The 24,944-nt window shown below is 44.3% G+C and overlaps 2 protein-coding genes across 6 annotated transcripts; one reads left to right on the top strand and one right to left on the bottom strand.

The window, feature by feature from the left end:
• The first annotated feature begins 3,359 nt into the window (after positions 1-3,359).
• On the top strand, positions 3,360-18,622 carry foxk2a (forkhead box K2a). 5 transcript variants are annotated; one of them, XR_015111412.1, is made up of 13 exons: positions 3,360-3,850; positions 5,241-5,435; positions 5,548-5,689; positions 6,120-6,266; positions 8,581-8,774; positions 8,862-9,064; positions 9,255-9,512; positions 9,598-9,795; positions 11,081-11,283; positions 13,011-13,252; positions 14,486-14,589; positions 16,206-17,242; positions 17,704-18,622. XR_015111412.1 is itself a non-coding variant. In XM_086194511.1 (10 exons), the coding sequence occupies exons 1-10, from the start codon at positions 3,555-3,557 to the stop codon at positions 12,937-12,939; spliced, it is 1,857 nt and encodes a 618-aa protein (XP_086050637.1). In that variant the 5' UTR covers positions 3,360-3,554; the 3' UTR covers positions 12,940-13,054. The 5 variants fall into 5 exon arrangements, 2 of the variants coding, with proteins under 2 accessions (XP_086050637.1, XP_086050635.1); XR_015111414.1 differs by lacking the exons at positions 14,486-14,589; positions 16,206-17,242; positions 17,704-18,622 and having other exon boundaries at positions 11,081-11,860; positions 13,011-13,081; XR_015111413.1 differs by lacking the exons at positions 14,486-14,589; positions 16,206-17,242; positions 17,704-18,622 and having other exon boundaries at positions 11,081-11,860; positions 12,919-13,064.
• On the bottom strand, positions 14,946-24,857 carry wdr45b (WD repeat domain 45B). The gene is made up of 10 exons (XM_086194512.1): positions 24,421-24,857; positions 23,326-23,400; positions 22,005-22,106; positions 21,165-21,252; positions 19,709-19,803; positions 19,400-19,590; positions 19,232-19,317; positions 17,981-18,082; positions 17,031-17,152; positions 14,946-16,881 (listed from the first exon to the last, which is right to left on the bottom strand). Exons 1-10 carry the CDS (start codon positions 24,485-24,487, stop codon positions 16,775-16,777), a joined length of 1,035 nt encoding a protein of 344 aa, XP_086050638.1. The 5' UTR covers positions 24,488-24,857; the 3' UTR covers positions 14,946-16,774.
• Between the last annotated feature and the right edge of the window lie 87 nt (positions 24,858-24,944).

Raw genomic sequence — 24,944 nt, 5'->3', positions numbered from 1 at the left:
CATGTAGAACTACCAACATGTCAGTCAGGTCTCACCTGTAAATGACCTCCCCAGTGTCCACCCACCAAGTCAGCCCAGGCCCGGGCCGGGTCATAGGCTGAACTTCCTCTGCCAGAATTTCCCCCAAGGACCTCTGGCTCCTGTCTGCTAAAATCCTTCAACGGACTTCACCTGTGAAACTGATGTGTGTTATACTGTCGACACTGATGGATATTTATAATAAAAGCTGGGCTGAGAGGTCCAGTCTGTAACCTGACAGATGGCTTCAAATCTGCTAAAACGGGCTGTGTCGCATCGTGTCTTTCTGTGTCCAGGCGTGTTGCAGCAGCAGATGCTGGTCACCTGCGTTTCAAGCCTCTGAACTGAGCTCTCCACAAATGAGAGAACACATCAGAAAGACATTCACGGCCCATCACTGCAAGGTACTGGAGCTGATTTGTTTTTCAGACTGTCAGAAAGTTTTGTCCTCTGTTTAAACCTTGAATGGAGTCTCTAATTCAAAGTATGCAGAGCTGAGAAGGTTTCAAAGAGGAGGGAGGTTTTTAGACGGTTTGAAGATTTTCTCCACTGACTTCTATTGTAAAACCAATTTGAAACATCTAAAATATTTAAAAAAGTACAAAAGACAGAAATCTGAAAAGTGCTAAGTTTTGAAGTCCATGAGGAATCGAACAGTTTGATATTTTAATGATTTCTGAGGTTGAAACCTTTGAATTTTGAGGCTCCACTGACTTCCACTCTAGTAATGTTTTTAAAAAGCAGAAAAAAGCTCAATACTTTAAAAAGTATAAAAGGCATCACTCGGAGGAGTTATCTGAGTCAGAGATTTTGATATTTGAATTGTCTTAGAATATGAGGGAAGAAGATAGAATCCAAAAATTTCCACCAGACACTCCTGAACGTAACTCAGCGAGTTGTGATGACGTCATCCGCAGAGAACACGTGTGACATGTCGCCGGTTACCTCCACTCAGCACATTTTCTTGAATATGGAAGGAGGCGGCCATGTCTGCTGAGCACTTGAACACATCACACATGTAGGCTCTTGGCTCGAGGAGCCGCTGTGACAGGCGGCGTCTGCCGCTGTGCTCATGTCAACACACTCTGACTGAGGAGTACGCGCGCGTACACACACACACACACACACACACACACACACACACACACACACACACACACTACAGTTTGTAAACTAACGCACTGCAAGGAAATCCCGACTGGATCTCTGCAGAGAAATGGACTCAGACTGCATGTTGGCACAGACATAATGACAACTTTCTGAAAGAGTAAAAGAGGATTTTCAGTGTAGCAGTTATTTTATTTTAATTTGATTTGTTTTTAATGGAAAAACAAATATTGACGAGTTCTATAACTCTGGTATAAAATACACACGGACAGACACAGAGCACATCTACCAACAACGAGGCTTACAAATGAAAAGTAAAAATGAGAAATTCAACACCTCGAATAGATTCCTTCTATGAGGTTCCACACACGATGTTCTAGCCCCTTTGTAGAACCACCAGGCAGGTTCAGGAGCAGCAACTCTACCATCAAGCTGATTTTCAGCAGAGTCCTCAGCTTCGAACAGGTCTCAGCAGTGGAATTCCCTCTGATGAAAGCACAAGACCTTCTTTGCTCTGGGCTGGGGATTCCAAATGTTTCAGGGCGTTCGCTGCCAGAGAGCAGGCTGATTGCTGGAGGGGTGGAGAAATAAGGAGCGACGGCGCTTTGGTAAAGGCGTTTCTCACGATGTAATTTCATCATTACCCGCCATGCACCTTAGAAAATATATGCCTTTTCAAAAGTCCCACTAATGATTTCCATCCATCCATTTTCCACTGCTTATCCTGTTGAGGGTCGTGGGGGGCTGGAGCCTGTCCCAGCAGCTCACCAATAATGTATTGTTTATAGTTATTGTTAACGTCGCTGTACGTCATTTGAATTAAACATTCTGAATGAACGGGATCTTCTATCAAGCATCCACACTTTACAGACTCCACACATTATTCATAATATCATTTGGTTGTTGAATTATATTCTTCAATCAATCAATCAATCAGAGACATAGACCTGAACCCTTCGTCAGTACACATAATTCAGATGTATTTTACTCCATCTGTCTTTTAAACACACTGTTCCCTCCGGAGGTTTGAGGCTTTCCGGATCAAATATCTCCTCGACAACATCCAGGCAGCGTCTCAGTAAATGGTGCACCTCCTCAAAAGAGAGCTTCAACACGATTTGGGTATCATGGCGTTTATTGTCGGTTTTCCAGGGCAAAGCTTAAGCTAATATTTAAAATGCTTCCAACTCTAGCCATAAATCATCCCAATCTTTTGTCCCTGTGGGAGGTTCTTTTGAGTCTGAGAAAATCTAAATCTAAAATCAGGTTGTTTCATCTCATTTCATCTTGGGATTTACCAGTCCACCTCTGATCAGGATTACAAATAACCAGCAAATGTGATGGAATTTGAAAATTGAGATTTCCAAACATGGAACATTGTCTGAAAAATAAACAAAACTTATAAAAAAAAGCCTTTAGAAATACCTGCATATTTATGTGTATGTGCTATGTTTGAATGCGACTATCTGAGGCAAACAGGAGGTGAATGAATCTGTATTTTCACACTGGATTGTAAAACCTGACAATGAAAAATGTGGCCCTTTAGTGCCTTTTGTGAAACATCTTTCTTCACCATGTCCTCTCATTATTATTGCTTTTTAATTGCCGTCCGTGTATAGAACTCAACTCTGAAGTCTGCTGTTTTATTGATGAAGGCTAGTTCATGGTCCAGGTTGGGGTCTGGTGGGATTTGGCTTTGGTCTTGGTCTGGTTCAAGTTTGAATCCCAGTTCAGTGGGTTTATTTTAGGGGGGGGGGGGGGGGGTCTGTAAAGAGGCTTCAGTAGGGTTTAAGTTCCTTTTTCTATTCTGCATGAAAGACAAGAAAATACAAAACAAATCTAAGATTTTTTTTTAAATTTAACAATGTAATACCTTGCTAGATGTATCAGTTTGTATATTTATTTGTCTCTGCAAACCCTGACCAGCGTTTTTGTGACACATGTTGGACCTTTTTAGATTTATTTGTACTTCGCACAACATTTTAAAGACGCGAGGGCCTGGATCGAATCCCCTCCGTCCGAGGTCCGTCCCGTGACTTCAGTCTCTCCATCCATCTGCGTGTCAGCCTGCAGTGCAACCGACCTCTCCTCTCTACGGCTATTTTTATTATTGTTGTCATTGGTAAACACTACACATCTGCCTACCCTGACAGGGTTTTCATTGGTTTAGCGGGCTGTCTGTCACAGCACTTCCGCCCGTTTGGCCGCTTCTGATTGGTCGAGGCTGCTCTTTTTCCTCTTCTTCGCGGCGGTGGGTCGGAGCCGCTGTAACCCGGTCTGGCACGTTCCTAGCCGAATTCTCCACGGTGTAAAATTGGATCCCCCTTTTTCACAAAAGCAAAATTACTATCCTCTTTTGACCTCCCCGCAATCGCGTACACGTTTGCGCTTAAAGCCCAACTCCAAAGCTCAAACAGAATCCTCAGAAGATGGCGGTGGTAAGCGGGATGTCGGGGTCGGCGGTTGCCCGGCTGGAGGGCCGAGAATTCGAGTATCTTATGAAGAAAAGGTCGGTGACCATCGGACGGAACTCATCGCAGGGCTCTGTGGACGTTAGCATGGGACATTCGAGCTTCATCTCCCGGCGACACCTCGAGATATTTACCGCAGGAGAAGATGGCACGGGCACGGGGGAATTCTACCTCCGATGCCTTGGAAAAAACGGGGTGTTTGTTGATGGGGTGTTTCAGAGAAGAGGAGCTCCACCTCTCCAGCTCCCACGAATGTAAGACTAAAAAAAGGAGTGCAGCTAAGCTAAAAGGGAAAACAAAAACAAAAAAAGCTGTGAGGATTTCGGTGTCTTGTGTTGTTGTTTTGTTGTCCCGCAGCGGTGTTGCACGTGTTGTGTCAAGCAACAGCGAGACGGGTTGTATGGCGATAACGTCACGCGAAAGCTCCGTGCCAGCTACGCTAGTGTGAACATGCTGTTGCTCGCAGCCAAACAAAAATACGCCGAGACCTTGATTTATGGTCTGTTATGAATGTTTGGAGAACCCTTTTAATTCGGTTACAGTGTATTCCACCAAGTGCACGTCGAGAAGACGCAGTTGGTGCACGTCTGCCTACATTTTGCATGTTTTGTATAGGAAATTATCGTCAGTCTACTTGGACGGTGTTGTATAAGCCGCGATTTTGCTTTACTAGTATGTTTGTAGTATGCCGAATTGAAGAGTGGTACATAATGATTTCAAATTGTGTCGTGTCTTCCTCCATGTCGTAATGTCCTAGTTTTTGAGGTTTCAAAAGGCTTATAAATGGCAGAATTTCAACGTAATTTGGTTTGAGGTGCTCTCGGCACTGGAGATGTATTTGAGCTCACTGCTGCTGATTCCACGCACATGCTAGCCACACAGGCAGGCTAATATGCTAGCTTCGTGATGCATGGGAACCTCTTACATTACTGTAGAAAATGGTGGTAAATATTTGTCATAATATTCTTGATAAAATAAATTGTGTTAATTGTGGCAGCATGGCTGCTACATGTCGTCTTAAAGTCGTCTGTAGATCAGAAGCTAAACTCAAATACTGTAGAAGATGATTGTGAATGTTTGTCATGATTTAATCAATACAGTTAGCTTTTCTCTATGTGACACTGGCAGTTATGAAATTAAGACTAGGTTTTATTATTCCTGCTGGTATGTTAAAGTGAGCTTGTTAGCCCTTTTTGTGTTCCAACATCCCCCAAAAAACCCCTCTAGACTTTGCAAACTCTGTGCCTGATATGTGTCAGTACATTATTGTAATATGACCACAAGGCCAAATTAGCAATGGAATACAATGTGTTAGCCAACTTGTCCAGATATACCTCGTTAAGTATATATTAGGCACCAGCCTGTTAGACATTAACTGTTACATAATGGCCATGGAGGACCTCCATATTTAAACAGTGTGAAGCTGAGTCTCGGTGCTCCTCTCTGGGCTACTCTTGCCTCTTTGGTCCACTTGTTGTTAGGCAAAACCCCAGCCTGTCTGTACAGCAACAATTTGACAAGCGTTGGGTTTTTTTTTATATTATTTGAAGAATATGCTTCAGTTTACCAAATGCTGCACACCAGTTGAGACACAAACACTTCAGTCATAAACACCTCACGCTTATTTTTCTTCCCACCTTTTAGGTGTTGCTTCCGATTCCCCAGCACAAGTATAAAGATCACGTTCACAGCGCTGTCCAATGATAAAAAGGAGCCAAGGAACGTGCCGGAATCACCGGTGAAGCCCGTCCAACCTCAAATTTCCCCTCTGACCATCAACATTCCTGACAACATTGCCCATCTCATGAGCCCACTGCCTTCACCCACAGGCACCATCAGGTGAGAGCATCTTGAATTGTGCGGTCCTAAAACAGAGATTTTCTCAATTATCAGAGAAAAATCATTCAAAATGCACATTGTGATGTTTTTATTTTATCTTTTTTTTCCACAGTGCGGCAAACTCCTGCCCATCAAGTCCAAGGGGGGCAGGACTCTCCAGCTACAGAACAGGTCGTGTTCTAGCCTCTGACCTTATAGGAGATAATTCACAGTCTGAAAATGACAAGGAGGCCTCAGGGGAAGATAGCCCAAAGGTGAGAGAGGGATGGTCCAAATTATATATATGCATATATACCTCTGCAAAAACCAGATGTCCACAGCATCTGTGTGTGTGTGTGTGTGTGTGTGTGTGTGTGTGAGCGAGAGAGAGAGAGAGAGATTCAGGATAGATTTAAGAAGGATTTTTATAAACTTCAGGGTGAATGATGAAGGCAGCAGACTTCACAGAGTTTCTGTTGGTGTGTGAGTGTGTGGTTACTCATTGAAGTCTAAAAATTGCCCAACACTGACTACAGTGTAGACTTTGGAATACAGAACCTGGTTGAACTTTGCTTGGTGTGTGTGTATGCATGTACCAGTGTGTGAGAAAGAAAATGTACAACTTGCACCAACTTGCCGTGTGTGTATTGTCAGTCGCTATACAAGCTTCCTTACACACACTTATCATTTTTTTTCTCTCTGCAGGATGACTCCAAACCACCATATTCATATGCACAACTAATAGTCCAAGCTATCACCATGGCCCCGGACAAACAGCTAACACTGAATGGAATATACACCCACATCACCAAGAACTACCCCTACTACAGAACTGCTGATAAAGGCTGGCAGGTCAGTGTCTTCAGTATTTGCTGCCGTTGATGACACTGAAGAGGGTTTCTCTTTGGTGAATAAGTAATTAATGCATAGTTGAGTCACGCTTTCTCGTCTATCCCCTATCAAGGGAAATACACCCGGGCTAAGCTACCTACTGTATGTTAGCGTTATCATCTCAGCAGCAGGGATTGAGAGAGTCTTATTTAGTATGCAGCGGGCATGAATGCCAAAATGTGTGACACGCCGTGCTGAAAGGATCGGTTTGGGAACCTGGGTGGGCTACGGGTCCTGGGGCTACTGCTCTCTTCATCGTACTTACTTATTCTAACGCCTGGTTTCCACGAAGGGGTGTCGGTAGTTTCATATAATATGCAGAGCACGACCTGTTTGGTGTTAGAAAATCTGAGTGATGCACAGGATTGGATTTTTGATATTTTACTGATAGTCAATATTCACTGATGTTTATGTTTTCAGTCCAAAAAATAGTTTCTGATATTGACACTTTGCGCATTCCAAAAAGCACCGGTAAACATGGTAAATTGACGAAGGAACATTATTCTTTATTTCCCCCAAAAAAAGCAAAAGAAAAGGAAAGCTAGTACTGGGCTGATAAATATCGGCCATCTGACCAACACCAATGTGGTGTTGATATGATCTCACATCCCTGGGAACATCTCCAGAATAGCCTGGAGTGAGAGGCTAATTTTGTCACCCAGATGTCGGAGATAGCTGTAGAGAAAGCAAAAGCCTGTTATTAGCTCACTGGTAGTGTGTTGGCTTGTTTGTCCTCAGTCTATTCGACTTCCACAGCAAAAGTTTTACGAACGCATCAGAAATCACGCAGGTAAGACTGTAGGAAGAACCACGTTGCTTGGACTTACAGACTCCAGACGTCTGCATAGAGAAACAAGGCGAGAGCATGTTTTCAGGATGCACCTTCATAGGCAAGTCTCGCTCCAGTTTTATGGTTCAGACCTGAGAAATCAACCTATATTTGCATCATTTAACTAGAGTGAAAGAGAGAGAAAAAAACAAGTCCTGGGAGCAGTTCTGCACTGAATGTTAATGTGAGTTTGTGCGTTAATTCGGTGTGTTGCCTCAATCAGTGTAATTCTTTTTTTTCAAACTCGACAGTGAAACTCGGTCACTAGCCGCTGTGTTCAAACTCATTGCGGTCAAACAGTTCAGTCTTTAATGTCAATACAATACTGCTCTTTCTTGAAGGAGAGCCGCGCTGCAACACTGGTAGGCTGGGTGGCCAAAACATTGGCTTCATTTTAGCAGATATGAGTCCAAGTATCCTTGAGCGATACTGAACCCCTGAGTGCTTGTGATGGCCCTGCGATGGACTGGCAACCCGTCCAGGGCGAACCCCGCACCTCGCCCCATGTCAGCTGAGCTAGGCTCCAGCCCCCCAACAACCCCTAACAGATAAGCAGTGGAAAATGGATGGATCATTTTAGCTTAAACAAGCTAACAGTGGTCTGTCTTGTAATACCACTTTGATGATCGAGAGGCAACAGTGAGTCACGGTAGCAGGATGGAGCTGAGGCTGTACTACAGGAGTGCTCCGTCACTCGGGCCAAGCTCCGTCTGCAGTGCACAACGTGAGTGTAGCTCCACCGACTATCTTGCTGTACCAAACCTGTGTGCGACCATGCAACAGATCTTCTTTTTTCCCCGTGGCTGGTCGATTGTTTGTTTTTTCACCCTGGTCTTGGGACTGGATGGTCCTCCAGACATTGGCCACCCTGGTCTTGGGACTGGATGGTCCTCCAGACATTTCTAATGACAGAAACTCCACAGAATGTCTCTGGTTGAACTGTAGGGCTTGCAAAACAGATGTGGAGCCTTCTTTCAGTTACTGATCAAACAACGGCTCATGCTGAAGCAGTTGGCTCGTTCCTACAACAGTGGCGGACACTTACTTTCTGCTTACATGCTGCTCCCTGTTGATTTGATTTTTAGAATAATTGAATGTAGTTTGTGTTCAATTTTTGACTAAGAGATTAATGGTTGTGTTTACTGATGTCGGTTGCCTTTTGTCTGTCATTGTATGAGGGTTCTTCAGTGCTGCTCTAGTTGTTATCCTTTATGCATGTTTGTTTCTTTCTGTCTGTTTAGCTTTGTTCCCTCATCTTGCCTCTATCACCGTGTGTTTATGAATTTGCACAATAAAAAAAGAATAATTTAAGTGAAAAATTAGACTAAACCTATCAAGATCTACTCGCAGGTGTAAGAGGCATTTTGCTTCCACGTGGTGATTGTGAACATCGCATAACAACCATTTCAGACTTGTATAATAGTAATGCTGTATGTGTGTGTCTAGAACTCGATCCGCCACAACCTGTCCCTGAACCGGTACTTCATCAAAGTGGCCCGCTCCCAAGAGGAACCGGGCAAAGGCTCATTCTGGAGGATTGACCCCGCATCTGAGGGCAAGCTTATAGAACAGGCCTTCAGGAAACGCAGGCCAAGGGGCGTGCCCTGCTTCAGGACCCCCGTAGGACCACTCTCCTCTCGGTAATCTACAACGTGCTGTAGTCCACAGGACACTCCTGCTTGAAATCTGTGTGTTCACCTTCTGAACTGTTCCTTTCCTTTTCCAAGGAGCGCTCCAGCCTCTCCCAATCACACAGGGGTACTGTCTGCCCACTCTAGTGGGGTCCAGACCCCAGACAGCTTGTCCAGAGAGGGTTCCCCGGTCCCCATGGAGCCAGAACCAACCCCTGCACCAGCTCCCACCCCTGCCACCACAGTCCAGCCCAAACTCGCTGTCATCCAAGAGGCTCGCTTTGCGCAGAACTCCCCTGGTAAGAACCCAACAAGACAGCAGATCTTTATAACGTTGAGCTTTATCGTCCTCGAATTCTAAATGCTCCAAGTGAAAGGAAATCACAGTGTTCTCTCTGTTGCCTAACTTTTGGGACCTTTATGTATATAGGATGTCTTGGGTGGGCTTCCTGCTGGAGTGAAAGTCCGTAACCGTGTGTCCTCTAACAGGCTCCCCGCTCAACAGCCAACCCGTTTTGATCGCTGTGCAACGCCAGATGCCTCAGACGACCATGAAGCCTGTGACTTACGCCATGGCAACACCAGCCATTGTAACAACAACCGTTAGCCCCGCCCCCGTCATGCAAACGGTCCATGTGGTCCACCAGATCCCGGCCGTCACCATGGCTACTGTTGGTGGACAGCCTGCTGCTACAGTTAACCCAGAACCTCAGGAGAATGGAGGAGGGGACCACCAAGAGATCAAAGGTGACGACTGACTCATGTTGTTCTTCTGTGTTATGAAGTCTGTACGTGCATGGCGTTTGACGTTGGCGTGTCTCCCTGCGTGTAGTAAAAGTGGAGCCGGTCCCATCCATCACAGCCTCGTCTATAACAGGAGTCGGCCGCATCATCCAGAGCTCTCAGGCTGCTCCCCTAACAACAGTTACCATCATGCAACAAACCTCGCTCGGCCAGCACCAGCTTCCTATTAAGGCCATCACGCAAAATGGGACTCACCTGGTGCCCATTAATTCTGCTGCTAGCACAGGTGACACACAGCCCATCACACACACACACACACACACACACCTTGTTGTTCTTAAAGTCCATTTTGAGCCGTGAAAGCTGGTTAGATGTATCTTGTTGTTGTCACAGTTCTAGACCGTTACTAATCTCAGTCTTCGTTCCAGTACGCTGTGGTTCACAAAGCAGGTAAGGCACACCTGAAGCAGCATATGTTGGCGTGTAGCAGTATTTTCTTTTTAAAAAGCATCTGTATGGAGGACCTCGTGCACACACGCACGACCCAGCCTACTATAAACTCACAGTTGAAGCACATTTTGTCTTCAAAAGGTCGGTAGATTTGAGTAGAAGCATTCCAAATGGAGTTATTGAATGAAATGAATCAGTAAATCAATTAAGCCAGACATTAAATTACTGAGAGAAGTTTAAGAAGAATGAAGACTTTCACTGTTACCAGTCTGGTTCATTTAACAAGTGTGGATTCAAAGTGGAGACCCCTCTCAGAGTTGTATGATGTATTTTTGTTCTGTCCCAGAGAACCCTTTCCCCAGTAGCAGGCAGCTGCCCATCATTCACTTGGCTACTGTGGTCTGTATAATAGGAGAAGACGATGGTGTGTTTAAAGCGAAGTAAAATCTGGTCAACTGGACGTAAGTTTATCTTGAAAACGTTTCACCTCTCATCCGAGAGGCTTCTTCAGTTCTAGTGAAGAGTGTGGAAACTCCAGCTTATAAACCTATGTGGGAGTGGTCAGTGCTATTGTGGTGGAAACGACCCTCCCGAGACTCACCTGGCCTCCCCAAACGACAGTCGTTGTGCGGTGTCAGGGAGTTTCACCGACCACTCAGATGCTAATGAGCTGTGCTGGCAGCAGCCGTTCCACATGGGTCTTTCAGCTGAGCTCTTTGGGGAAGCTTTGAAAGGACTTGGTTGTAAATAGGTGAAAGGAAATGTCGCAGTCCACCTCCTCTGTTCAAAGATGGTTTCTCTATCCTGACGTGGATGGCTTCTTTAGGATGAGAGGTGAAACGTCTTCAAGATAAACTTACGTCCAGTTGACCAGATTTTACTTCGCTTCGATCTGCGATGGATGAATGAGAACCTACACAGACACGATGGTGTGTTATCCTCGGCTCTCCTGAGCAGCGACAGATGGTCTCTGGTTGACACATTTGATGTTTTATCACTGCAACCCTAATTACAGTAAACACCGTAACTACGTCAGTGCTCTGGTGACGCTGCAAACCACACTGGCCTCTGTAACACCTCAACCCATCAAACCATGTCTCTTACTTTTTGTCTTCCACCAGCCGTTGCCAACCCCCTCCACCTCCTGGCTACCCATGCTTCAGCCTCTGCATCTCTCCCCACCAAGAGGCAGAATGGGGAACTGCAGGAGCAACCTGAGTCAAAGAGGGTGAAAATGGAGGAAGAGGAGGGGAGAGAGGCAGCTGCTAACAACAATAACGCCACCAGTACCACTACCCCCACGGACAGAGCTGGTGAGGAAGAGGTCAGTGAACAGGTGGGCGACAAGTAGCCCCCCTGTCAGCCTCCTGGCCCCTGCTCTCCAGTACACATTGAGCCTCACCCCTCCACACTCGAACCCCCCCCCCCCTTCCCCCCATCCTAACTGGCTATCATCTACTCCAAGGTGCCAAAAAGATGAGAGATGTGGAAACACCTACAAACTACAGAATGTTCAAAACCTCCTTCTTCTTCCACGTATGATGCAAAAACTGAAGACCAAATTCCAAAATGTCAATCAAAGAAGAAGGAAGACTGGGAATCCCCCCCCCCCCACACACACACACACCTTAAGTTTGAGAACCCAAACGGCACAAAGAAGCACAGGAAGTCTTTACTCTGAAAGAAATCTTGAAACCACAGATTTCCTCTGACAACGAGGAGCGCTGAACCACACTCACAGCTTCCTCCTGGTAGCATTACAGACAAGCGCTTTAAGTGTGTGTGTCGGATAGAAAAGGCAACCAAGTGAAGTCGGCAGTAGTGTGTTCTGCAAAGGGAAGCGCGTGTGGACATTCCCATCTCGGGCAGCTAGCCTCCATGTTGACCTACCTAACCCAGTTGTGAGTAGATATGCAGTATTCCGTTGTTCAAGTGTGTCTTTGGATCTTTTTGAGTGTTGCTCCACCCCCCCAGGAACAGATGCGATCTAGTAATAATTAACTAAAAGTTATACGTGGGGTCTTGATGAACATTGAAAACGTCACCTGATATTTTGGGAATCATTTTTTGTTAGTTTTTGTATGTGGACTTTGTTCAGTGAGATGAATGTAGTCTCCTTTTCCTTTTTAAAGAAAAACACTATCTATGGAGCCGACCTGCTCCGTCACTTTTTCACCACTGTACATCAACAGAGTTTTTCATATTTTACAAATGTCCGATAAGATTTAAAAAAAAGGAGTATATTCCCATGCGTATTTGACCATATGCTTCATCGAGCCTGCATGTTACGGATCTAGAGACAATGTACTTGAGCAGATTATCTGAATATGGAACTGAAGAAAACGTAGACTGAATCTATGCTATATGATTCTGACCAGTGCTGCACTTAACTCTCTTTTTTTAGTTCGAGGAATTTCATTTGCGCTCCAATTTTTATTTTTTATTTCTCCTCCTGTCATCACTGGCTGTGTTTGTTACCTTTGTGTTGAAGTTGGCAGTCTCTTTGCTCGATTCTTTTCTTCTGTTCAGGCTACTAAAAAGAAAAGTCTAATCAGATTGTATTCTATGTTACACGAGGAAAAATAAGTGATAGGTGTTTGTTCTGCTTCAGTGGGTAAATGCTTTTTTATATATATATATAAATTTATTTAAAACACTCTTAGTTTGCATTTCTTTGAGTAAAAGGCTTCTGTGCTGGACTAATGCAAACTCAGAATGTGTGTGTGTGTGTGTGTGTGTGTGTGTGTGTGTGTGTGTGTGTGAGTGAAAGTGAGAAATGATTTCTGTCTTTGGAGTGAAACAATGTCTCTAGACCAGGGCTGCTGTAAGGTTCTATTTGGCCCAACATATGTAGAAAATAATTAAATACATAAATAATATTAACAACAACAACGACAATAAAAATATGAGGTCATTTTACAGTTTATGAAAACCACTGTTCATGCTGTTTTCTTTTTAGGTCAAAATGCTTCACATGTAGGAGCCCCGCCCCTTGGTTGATCATGTTTATGCCCCCTTGTTCTACACTGAGCTTAAATGATTCATTCACAGCTTGAATGGAGGAAGGGAGGCTTGTCCACACATTCCACACAGTTTGATGAGGCCAGTCCAGGAAGTCTGCGCACACCACCGGCTTCCTATCAACGCCACCCGCTTCCCTGAGGGGCAACAACAGCTTGACTCACTCATTTCCAGTACTGGAGCTGACAAGAAGAATTCAAGAGATTTCCTCTGAGATGGGGAAGTGCACTTGAAAAAAGTAATGAAGATATGAAATTAAATGAATGAAGGAGGTAAATGGAAAAAGGAAAAGATTCATGTTGCTTCCTCCATGACAACCAGAGGTCACACAGAGAGCGCATACCTCCACCAAGGCCAAATGACATCATCAGACCTGAATTAGCTCCAAAATCTTAGTTGGTTTTTCCAAGAGGTTTCATCATCCTACCAAATTTCATCAAACTCCTTCCAACTCTGTTAGTTATCCTGCTGACAGTCGAACCAAAGCTGAGGAAAACATTGCTCAGTGACTAAGCGACCTTCGAAGAAACCAAACGCTTCCTAACAATTTCACAAGAGCACAGGACTCCTGTTCCTGCTTTTGATTTGAAACCTCTGGAAGACATTTTGAGTCACTGCCTCTTTTCCGCAACAGGGAACAGGTTCTGTTCTGGTTTGCAAGCCAGTTGTGAATGGATAAAGAGCATTCCTGACCAAAATAAGTTGGTTCCCAATTGGTACAAAAGTAAAGCAGTTTTTGTTAGAGTTGTGCTGACGTCAGTGGGTGATGAGGAATTTTAGCTGGTACCATCTGTTTGAACTTTCTTGTACCTCAGCTTCATAACTTGTCGATAAGGTCTGACCTGGGGCCTTGAGCTGGGTCGGGGAGTGAGCCTGTGGTGCCTTTCATAATTCTTTAATAATAGTAAATTTGTAGTCGGAACACATCACTGCACCAGCGTTGTCTCTACGTAGCTGTGTTTGGACTACGTGCAGGTCACATCTGTGCAGAATGTCCCATTGAGGTGTGACTGATGGTGCCCGACATCGCTAGTGTGACTGTTTACGAGGGTTGGACTCAGATGTTCTGGGGGAGCTGACTCAACCTCCTCTCGCAGCAAACCTTGTACTGCCGTGGACGTCTAGTAAAGCGGTCCAGTGTAAGCCAACTCTGAGTCTCCAGCCTGTTTCTTGCGTCTAACGAGTTCCTCCGTCACACTAAATTCCTCCACAGTTGGCGTGTCGTCATACCCTTTCACTGGCGCCAGTGGTTAATGACATTACAATGTTTCCACTCAAAATTGGTGGAAATGATGGCCGGTTCCCTCAGTGGCACCGCGGCTCGAAGAATCTGGAAAAATCAGTTTGAGAAACTGTTCCCTGTTGATGGAAATGGTGTGAATAACACAAAAGTGCCCAACTGACCACAAACTGTCAACCTTTTTTTTTTTTTGTCCTTCAAGTTTTCACAAATCAGGTCCCTCATCTCACAAAGAGGGTTTTCTCTCCTGCATTTCTTCTTTCAGAGCCAGCAACATATATTCAGCTTCAAGCTAACGGGGGCAGGTGGCAACAACTGTGAAACTGTCAGTTTAGAAACTCTGAAGAACACCGTCCAGCCACATGCTCGGTAATCCACAGACATTTTGATTTGAGCTGAAAAAACAACCAAAAAAACCCTCTTTCAGCACTGGTTCACAGTACTGCTGCGTGACCAGCTGGCACTTGAAGCAACTGGCTCGCTCTGCAGCACTGAACTGGAAGTACTGGACGATGGCGTTGAGTTTGTGAACTTGGGTCGAAATACTTGAAAGGCAAAATACACTTCCTGCTTTGTGTTTAAAAGTCCACGTGATGCTAAACTGAGCAACGAGGTGGGGTTTACTGCAGACAGCGAGGCCACTTCTGATCAGAGGGAAAAGTCCCAAAATGACAAGTTTGTAGTGTAATTAGTCACACCGCACGGAAGAGCCAGTGAAACGTAACTGTAAAAGCAGATGTTAAATTTTATTCACAAATCTGAATGCAGGTTTTTACAATCACTAAATGTGACAGACAGGTTGGCTTTTCAGTTTTGTGCAGCGTCCCTAGTGTTCAGTAACCGTCAAGTGCTGTGTGTTGAACACAGTGCAAATGTACAATCTGATGTAGGAACAACACAAATGAAACGTTTCGCAGATGAAGATGTTGTCGTGTAACCTGAAAAACGGATGAAAGGAGTAACTGGTAACGTTTCTGCATTCCAGCCCCGGTCGACTGTGCATCCGCGGTGAACGCACCGGTTCATGGTGACGAGGCAGGTTCCCTGATTGGCATTTATTCGTCTTGGGAGCAGAATGAAGCGCTTCATGGCCACTCACACAGAAAAAGTACTGCCAGGCTTAATACAATGCACCACATAGGTGTGGCCAATGAAAAGTATAGGGAATTGTAAGTCTGGAACCACTTAAAAATATTGGTTTTTGTTTCCAATTGAACACATTTTCAATCCTTTCTGCTTCTATGATGCAACAGTGTGTGTTTGTTGATTAAGATTGATGCGGCCCGGATCGGCTGGCTAAACACAGTTGAGTAGCCATCTGCACCGAAGCGCCTCATCTATTGCTTCCATTTTTGATTAAAACACCAATTTTTGAATATTTGTTTTGTTTGGAAAGAACAGCTGTTGAGGCCGTACTTAACCAGTGTATTTCTCCTTTCAAGCACTCCCTCAATAGGTGTCTTAATCTCACAAGGATGTTTCTCCTTCCTGTATCACTTCTTTGGGACTCCATAATGCAGAAGGAGCCAGCCATGTATATTTAGCTGGAAGCTAATGGTGACTGATGGCTAACAGCTTTGATTTATTCATTCTGGACTCACAAAGTAAAATATGGAACAAAACATATTTGGGAGATGAAGACACCTATCGATGAGTACCTGAAAGACCAAACATTCTTTTTAGGTGAAATGAAGTTTCACCTTAGAAGTGCTAGTTGGACTGAGGAAGGGTTTCTGTTTCCACTCTTTATGCTAAGCTAACCAGCTTCATATTTGGCATACCAGTATAAGGGGGGGGGGGGGGGGCATATTGCACAATGTATGACAAAATAAAAGGGAAACATGGAAAGGAAGCATGGAACTGAAGTGTTGAGATTTTTTTGCCAAGCTGTACAATTCTAGTTAAGAGGTTCAGTCTCGCGCTTGTGTTTATACACCGAATATAAGAAAAGGTAGTGATACTAAAGATGATGTTTCACAACACAGGATCAGCGTCTGTCCAGATGTTTACTATCGGCTTCATGGATGTAAACAGCATAGCTGAACGCCAGGCAGCTCACTCGGACCCTGCTCTGAATATGGTACAGTTGTATATACACAGACACGTGACAATAACATGTGCACACATACCGGTTCTCTTCAGTCTCAATTCAGTTCAGAGGCACTCCCTATCATTAGGTTAGGTGGTGTTAGTTGACAAAAATCTCAATATTTTCAATCTATCAGAATCATCTATGTGATTAAAAATAGTCATCCACTGTAAAGTCCTCGGAAGACATCTTAAAAAGCTGTATGTTGTCCAAAATAACTCTCCCTCTTTTCTCCTCGTTTGCTTTGGGAGTCTGGTCAGCGTCACTCCGTCCACTGGTGATCCTCAGGAATCTGTGAGACACGTCAGCATCCACCTCTGTCCTCCCTTCATCTGATGCTCTTACACAGAGTCTGTCAGGATAAGGACAAGTGCAAGGGAGGGGGGGCCTCTCATCCCTCCGCCAAAATGGGAAACAAAAAGAGGGAAAAGGAAAAGAGGCTGTGTGACGGTGCAGTTCATAAGGTCAGATTTTATCATCAGTCATCTCCAGGAACTGGGCGTAGACGTCTCTGGAACACTCCCCCTTCTGGTTGAACAGGAACTTGTAGTAGCTGCCATCAGCACAAATGGCTGCAAAGTAGAAGGAGAGGAATGATGGAAATCTTCATTCAACAAAGAGATGTCCAACTGTGTTCTCGTGAACCCGAGTCCCCAATACTGTTGTTACTGGTAGCTTTAGATCAGCTGTGACTTCTAGCAGGTCAATAACCCCAGTTTACCTATGACAGCGTTGGGCTCTGTTCCAAAGGCACACAAACAGGGAGAGCCTGAGGGAACCTGGAACTTGGAGAAGCTCCACTTCGAGCTGAAGTACTTGGGAAGAAAACTGGCTGATGCCAAGCTGTGGAGAGAAGGACAGAGAAAGGAGACAAATGACATCATCGTGACGATGCTGTGAGGTTATATTTAGACACAGCAGCAGGCTTTTGAGGTAAGGGCTGACATCAGCAAGTCAACATGCTGCTGTGCTGCTTTCCAGCCAAATGATTTTCTGCTAATTGAAACAAAAGTCAAGGAAATCAGTAAAAGAAAACGTGAGTTCATGCCTTGTGTTTGTAATTTCATGTAATACACAGAGTGCAGTAGACTTGTGTTGTAATTTGTGATCAGTTAAATGAACAAACTAGAAATACAGCATCACTGCTGGATACCTCCATGATGTTTGCCAGTCACACTGACCTTGACCTTCGGCCAAAATGTTTTCAGTTTATGCTGGGGTCCCAGTGGACGTTTGTACCCTCCAGTCTTTTTGTATTGACAAATAATTGACGTAATCACTTCTTAAATTATGAAATCAGTTTTATCTGAGGAAACATGCAGCTTCAGTCCACTTGTGCATCTTTTAACACATTTTTACTGCAGATACAAACTCTTTTGTCTCTGACTTTACAGACACGGGAGAGGAAAAGACACCTGCGGGCAAGTAAATGCAGTCGGGCAGATATTTAACTGTCCCATGAATTAAATACGACTGCGGTGAACCTGACTAAAGTCTGTACCATCACAGCCCAAAGTGAGATCCAGCTCATCCTTGAGTCCAAGTGTCTTATTGAGGCTCAAGCTGAGAGGGCAGTAGATCCGTACACTCAGGATGGCCACTCATGTCTACGAGGGATGTAGAAAGCTGTTAGCATGGTTAGAGGACACAAACCACAGAAAAGAGACCGACCTTGACTGCTTGTTCCTTTTTGGGTCTTCTGCAGCAAAGATGTGCACTGTTCCATGGTCACTGGACACGCAGATGAGGGACGCATCCTGGTTAAAGTTAATGCTGCAAAGAGGAGAGCAGGAAAAAAACCCATCCAGCTCACTCACTAAAATGAACACAAGGAGATTCAGTCTGAATTGTGGAGTCTAAGAAATCACTGGACTGGAGTGGAGTGATGCTGCTTTTCTCTACCTGCTATTGAATCAGCAGCCTCTACATTTCAACACAGGGCCTGTTGGGATGAAAAACATTTGGTCGCCTTTCCTGGAACTGCTGTTGCTGTGGTTTACACACTGACTCAGGGTCCCAGGTGCCATCATGCCTAGCTAGACAGACGTCTGGCTAAACAGCACCCGGGTTGAGGCTGTCAGTGGAATAGACTGGACTCACTCTGAATTTGCCACTTTTAAGTTAAACCAACACAAACACTCACAAGCTTATTAGCGCTCATCAGAACTCACTGACACTCTAAAGTGAGTGTGAGGCCACACGCCGTTGAGCTGTGTACATGTACAGTTGTGTACCAGTCCAACAAAACTGAGTACGTTCGACATCTGACAGTTCATGAATCGAATTCCACAAAAGGGCAAGAAAATGTAAGACTTTTGACAATTAAACTTAATACTTTTAAGGCCTTGTTTTTGTTTATTCTAAATCAATTGCTTTTTGAGTACCCTCTTCTGTAGCAACACAGTTCATTTGGAGATGTGCTTCTGTCCACCTGGTGAATACAAAAAGCTCTCCGCCAACCGCTGAAGGAAATATGACTCTTCAGCTGCTTTACGAGGTCGACCAACACGTACGGTTGGGCGAAATCGAAATCTATACCAGAGAGAAATTCGTCCGTACCGGCACTACCGCAGAGCTCCATTCTGAGAAGCAAATCAGGGGTGACACTCCTGCTGCCTACTACGGTCGTACTGCTGCTATGGTAAAGTACGTCACCCATCAATCAACCCTGTCAGACATACTAGAACAAGGAGACAAGAAAATACTGCGTTTGATTCAATTTCACCAAGCTGACCTTCTAAAGTGTTTCGGTACTACGTAATTATCATTATCATAGCAACTCTTCAGGATGCCTGGGTCCGTTATGGCTCATGTTGCCATTCAAGCAGCCTCCACCAGATGTCAGTGTATACTCCACATACTTGTGAAGCGAGTGGGTGTGACCTTTGCAGTGCAGAGAATGCCAGTCTGACAGATTCTCACCAGTAAATGTTGGCAGTCTGAGAGCCTCGTCTTAGTTCCTGTATGAGCTGACCTGCAGATGTGTCGAAAATTCTAATGAGGGTCCCCTGTGGAAGCACGACACGAGTCAGGCATGTGTCAGCAGCAGTGATATCAAGCAGTCAGTGTGCGCCAAGGTTTTTGGCTTACTTTCTCTGATGCAGTAGCTATCCTTGTGCCCTGCAGATTGAGTGCGATGCAGCACAGCGCCCCCTCATGGGCAGGGATGTCCACAGGGGGCTTCTCTGTGTTGGCCAGGTCCACTATCTGAACATGGCCTGAGTGAGTGCCTGGGAAGGCCAGCAGAGAGTTGTTGCTGTTGGGACACAGCACACACAGACCTGAGGGAAAAGAGGGCAACTTTTTTGAAACATGTTAACATGTAACAACACATAAAATGAAAGAATGATGCATATCACGCTGGTGGGAGGTTTGAGAGTTTTAGGAGTGTGCACGGACCTTTGGGGTTGTAGCAGGTCTCAAATACATGCAGCTGGTGGGGGTTGTGGGTGAAGGTGAAAACTTTGATCATTGAGTCCAGGACCACCACGATTCTGAAAGCAAAAGGACACACATGTTAAACTCAAAGCGAAAAATCCCCATCCAGTGATACAGTGAGGAGGCTTGAGTAACAATGCATGTGAGAAGCTCTATCTGTCTATCTGGTGGTACCGGGGGTGACGCCTGAACATCCGCAGCTGCCAATCTCACCTTCGTGGTGGCTATGAATTATCAGAGGAATGCATGTTATGCCGGTCAGTGTGTGGAAGTGGAATGGATGAAGGCGAGGCTGAGAGGCACAAGTTGCCCAGTCTGCTTGTAGTTTGTAGCTCAGCTGATATCCATCTGACCTCAGAACATGCGCCGCCACACGGACTGCACCGCCACCGCTCGCTATCGTTCTGCTTAATAACCCTCAAGGGAATCTATCAGAAGATTTCTGTCTGATTTGTGAAATGTTACAACGGTGTCAAAAGTACAGTTTCTTTGGTGAAACATGACATACAGTGCTTAAGCCAGCTACAGGCTAGCTTAGCTTCAGTCAGTTAACTGGAGTCTGAACTGATGGAGCACCTGAGAGAGGGGGGGGGGGGGACGACACCTCATCTGCAGCAAGATTTCAGAGAGAAACACACACCTGTCTCAGTGGGGATCCTCTCCAACAAGTTGAGCATCTAATGATTGTACATTTGTTTCCAGGTTGCCCTGACCAACATTCCAAATTCATCGGGGGCAGAAACTGAAAATTAAAAAACTTGTGGGCGTCAACTTGGATTTCCAATTGTAGCAGCAGGATCTGGGCCTGTCAGTGGCATTTTGACATCAACAACTGCCTAATAGCAGTGACATCATGGGGCCTGTCGAAGCACTCTCACTCAGTATTGGTCTGTGTTCAATATTTGATGTCCCCATAAATCCCTTCGACCAAAACAGATGGGAAATGTAAGACCAAGGTGTGGAAACACTGGATTTATCCTTTAATAGAAGTTCTTTTTTGTTTTGTTTTCCCGTGTGTCTACCATTTCTTTTTTTTTTCATTCCCCCATCGAAATGACCAAAAAAATGACTGCCCGCTTCGATAAATGATCCAACATGAGAACATGGAACTGGTTCCTCTGGAGCAAGCAGCAAGTTCACAAACTGGGATACATAACCTTGAAGAGGCATCATTAACGAAGCAGCGACACACAGTGGTTACTTGTGCATCTGTAAGATGTGAAACACTGCATCAGGGGATTATTTGCTGAATCAGTGATGGCGGTAAGGATGTTATTGTCTTGTGAGTGTTTTTAGAGGGCACCGTTCATTTCACACCCAAATACAATGGCAACGGGGAAATGCAACCGTCCGACCGCTTCAAAAACCCGATTGTTAAGCTCATCTCAGCTTTCAGTGGGAGACTTGTCATTCTCACCTGTCACGCCGAAGCTTCACTGCCTTGACCTCTGTGGAGAACTCGATCTCGATGACTGTCTTCTTCTTCAGGTCATCCCAGATCATCACTGCAGAATGAGAGACCAACGGGACAAATTTCAATATTTACAAGGACAAGAACAGAACCAGGAAGCCAACGTCTGTCAGCACCAAGAACGGGAGTCGCCACTGACGAAGTGACTTATGCTTCGTGGTCATTTAGGGACGCACAATATTGTTTTGTTTTGGGGTTTTTTGCAGATATACCAATATTTATTACTGATGTGGCTGAACATGAAAAGCATTGGGAATTTCAAAAAGTAGCACTATTCTCTGTTTCCAAAGCAAGAAAAGCAAGTAAATATTGACCATCTTGATAGTTTCCACACAACAGATAAGCAGCAGAGACCTGAGCGATCCCGAGCTGATAGGTTTTGCTTCTTAGACTGACATTAATAAATGAAGATCGGATCAATGTCGACTGATTAGCTGCATGATTCGTCAAATCATGACATCGACCTGCGAGATTATAAAACCGCAAAAAACCCACAACTTCATGAATGTTGTCGAAATGCCTTTATTATTATTGCCATTCCGTTAAAAGACATTATTTTGAAAATAGTACTCCACAAATGTTAGCTGTAGTAGTTTTTTACAACTTTACTAGGTTGAGTTCGTACGTCTGATTTGAGAAAGACGTGGACTTGCAGTTAACAACAATTCTTTGGGATTTCCTCTTTAACTAAGCGAGGAGGCTCATGTTATCATTAAGGACAGCAACGTTCTTAAATCATGTCCAGACCGTGCTAACAGCAGCATGTATCCCTGCAGGAAAACAAACCTTTGTTGGTTGGGTACTTGGGTTTCTTTCCTCCTCCAACTAGAGCGAGATAGTTGCACCTGAAGAGCATCTCCACGTGGCCGACCCCCCCCTCCAGGAACTCTGAAAGTCAAAGTCATGGGCTGCTGATGTCGTTACAAATTATCTTTTAAACACAATCAAGAAAGAATGCTTCCTTTATCACAAAACAAATGGCTGAGAAAAATAGCATTTCTCTCTGCCTCTGATCAGTCGTGCTCATTCATCTGCCTTGGCTCAACTCTTCACACCAGATGCCAAACCAAGATAACATCAAATGCTCTGCGTCCCACACAGTGAGACAGTCGTCCATGTCCAGCATGATATCAGCAGGAAAGAGCAACTACGTGCTGTAAAGACTGCACGATGGTTGACTGGTTGTGAAACGAAGAGGAGGATGTTGTTGCGCTCAGACATGGAAATAAATTCTTGCAGCCTCCACCTCTACAGCAGTCATTACCGGTCAGTTTGAGGAGGACTTCTTGCACGTCATGTGCTGATGTGGTCATCTGTTGAGGGAAGCTTCCTCTTATTTCCCTCCACATTTACGGATCTGTGCCTCTGTCATAATTCTGTGTTCCCGCCGGCAGCAGAACTCCATGGTTTGAATCACTGCTCTGCAGCCACTGACCATCAATGTGCTGTCAACTTCCAACAACAACTTCTCTATGACCACAGTGTGAGGAGCATAGTTTGCAGTTTCATCAGAATACCAATAGTAAATAAAATAATCATTTAAAAAAAAAGTTAATTCTAATGAGGACGCATGGGGGAGTTTTTATAGATAAATATTCACCTTTTTTGCCATTAGTTAAAGAACTGGCAGACTGCTTGAGACCCTATGAATTTACGATTTTTGAATTTCTGTGCAATGGCTAGTACACCAACAGGAGGTGACAACAAAAGTGACATTTGATTTGTGTGGCACAAGATTTTGCAGGGCATAGTTTTGTGTTTGTGATACTTGACACTAGACCTGTTATTTCCATTATCGCCACAAGATTTCTCATCGCAGTACTAGCCAGGACACAAAACTACTAACACAGTAAATTGGATACAAATAAACTGGGTGTCATGGCGTCATATGTCATGGTATTATTCAGAGCCCAATTTATAAATTAACGGTAAAACTGGTATATACTTAACTACAATGACATTTATCTTACAACATATAACTACTGGTTCACAAAAAAACTCATGCACATACAAAGAGATACTATTCAATAAATTAATTGACTCTGTCTCTAAAGAAAAGAATATAAAATATTTTATAAATGTCGCTGTAACAAATGCCTCCAGTTACCTTGTTTCTCCTTTTCTTTGAGAGGATCTGTGTTGTAAACACGGAATCCATTTTCCATTCCACAGGCAAAGCATCCTGGAGACACACCAGATGGAAAAAGAAATGGGTAGACATGTAGTCGTATCAATCATATGAGAAAAACACCAAACACACAAGGTCTGTAGTACCAGTCCAGTGACGGATGAGCAGCCTACAGAATCTAACAATCATCCAGGAATCTGAAACTTGCTGACCGTTTGGAAATGTTGACGGTGGTGTTTCAAACCAAAGGTCCTTTCAGAGGTCAAGTGAGGTCTTTGGTCTCTTTACCCTAAAATCAACACTGTGCTAATTCCATCCAAAATTACAAAGTTCACACAGAATCTAAGTACATAAATGTTACATTAGACTAAGTTATTAAGAAAAGATGTAGGCAGAACCGGTGTGAATGTCTGTGATTATGGGGGGGTAGGGGGTGTCACTAGTAGTTTACAATGACTAAATACTGCTTCATTTCGCAAATGTGACAGACACACGTGCATCTAACCTATAATGTGCCAATAACGATCGACTTGACGTAGCCAACTGGATGAAGCTAATCGCGGCTGGGGTTCCACGGCACGTCTCCTATGATGGGCGATGGAAATTCATTTAGCTAGCTTAGCTATGGAGCTAAGTTATAGATGTGTACGTCAAGATAGAAACACAAATTGCTCTCTACTGAGTAACGTGACGACAATTTGTTGACATGTTGATGTCTCGCTGAATAATTACTCTGATGTTGAGCCAACGTGAGCCGTTAGCCGAATTGCTGACGGAAAACAAAAAGAGCAACATTAGCGCTAGCTGGAGTTGGGCTAGCCTTGGTTAAAAAAAAAAAAAACATTATCGTAACACTACGTAATGTTGTTTAAAGTTTCTAGAGTAACAGAGGCTGTACAAGTATTGCCACTAAATAATTTTGGATTCAGGAAATGCACTAAACTGCGTCAATTACCGCATAATATTAGGGTTGATTTATTCTTTTTATGACATCGAATTAGCAACATTAGCTTAGTCTCCACGACGCTGCCAGTTCCCATTTGGGAGGAAAAACATGATAGCTCTGCTTCTTACCATGATCCTGGTTGAATCCAGCATAAAGGAGCCCGTTTCCATGAGGATTGGTCGGTAGTAAATTCATTTTTCAACAGAATAACCAAGTGCCAAATGGACAAACAACGTTAATCCAACAACTGCTGCCCGAAGAGCTAGCCGGCTAACATTATCATTCCTCTGGAGTCGGCTGGTCAGAAAGCAGGAAAACAACTGCGGCTCGTTCCAGGTTACAGTGAGATGTCACCAGCTGCGATCGGAGAGGAGTGTTCGCTGGGTAAATGAACGCTCTAGAGCCGGTAGTTAACGCTGAAACGATTATCTTGAACAGCGGTGTTACCTCAAACGGATAGTAGTCACATGATGGGAGTGTCAAGATATTACCATAGATCCGAGGTGATTCATAGTCACCCGAAATGCGAAATACGATGAGTGCTACTTATGATGTTTAATTTGGTAATTTTTAAAGGTCCCAAAAGTTCTTTTTAAGTGGTAGCGGAGGAATGAGTGGCCAAAGAGATCAATGTCAATTACGGTTATATAGA

This window comes from Aulostomus chinensis, chromosome 23, assembly GCF_037954235.1.
Source record: "Aulostomus chinensis isolate RoL2024-O1b breed Wild chromosome 23, RoL_Achi_v1.0, whole genome shotgun sequence".
Taxonomy (NCBI): domain Eukaryota; kingdom Metazoa; phylum Chordata; class Actinopteri; order Syngnathiformes; family Aulostomidae; genus Aulostomus; species Aulostomus chinensis.
The sequence above is the reverse complement of the archived record's forward strand: the minus strand, read 5'-3'. Positions and strand labels throughout refer to the sequence as shown.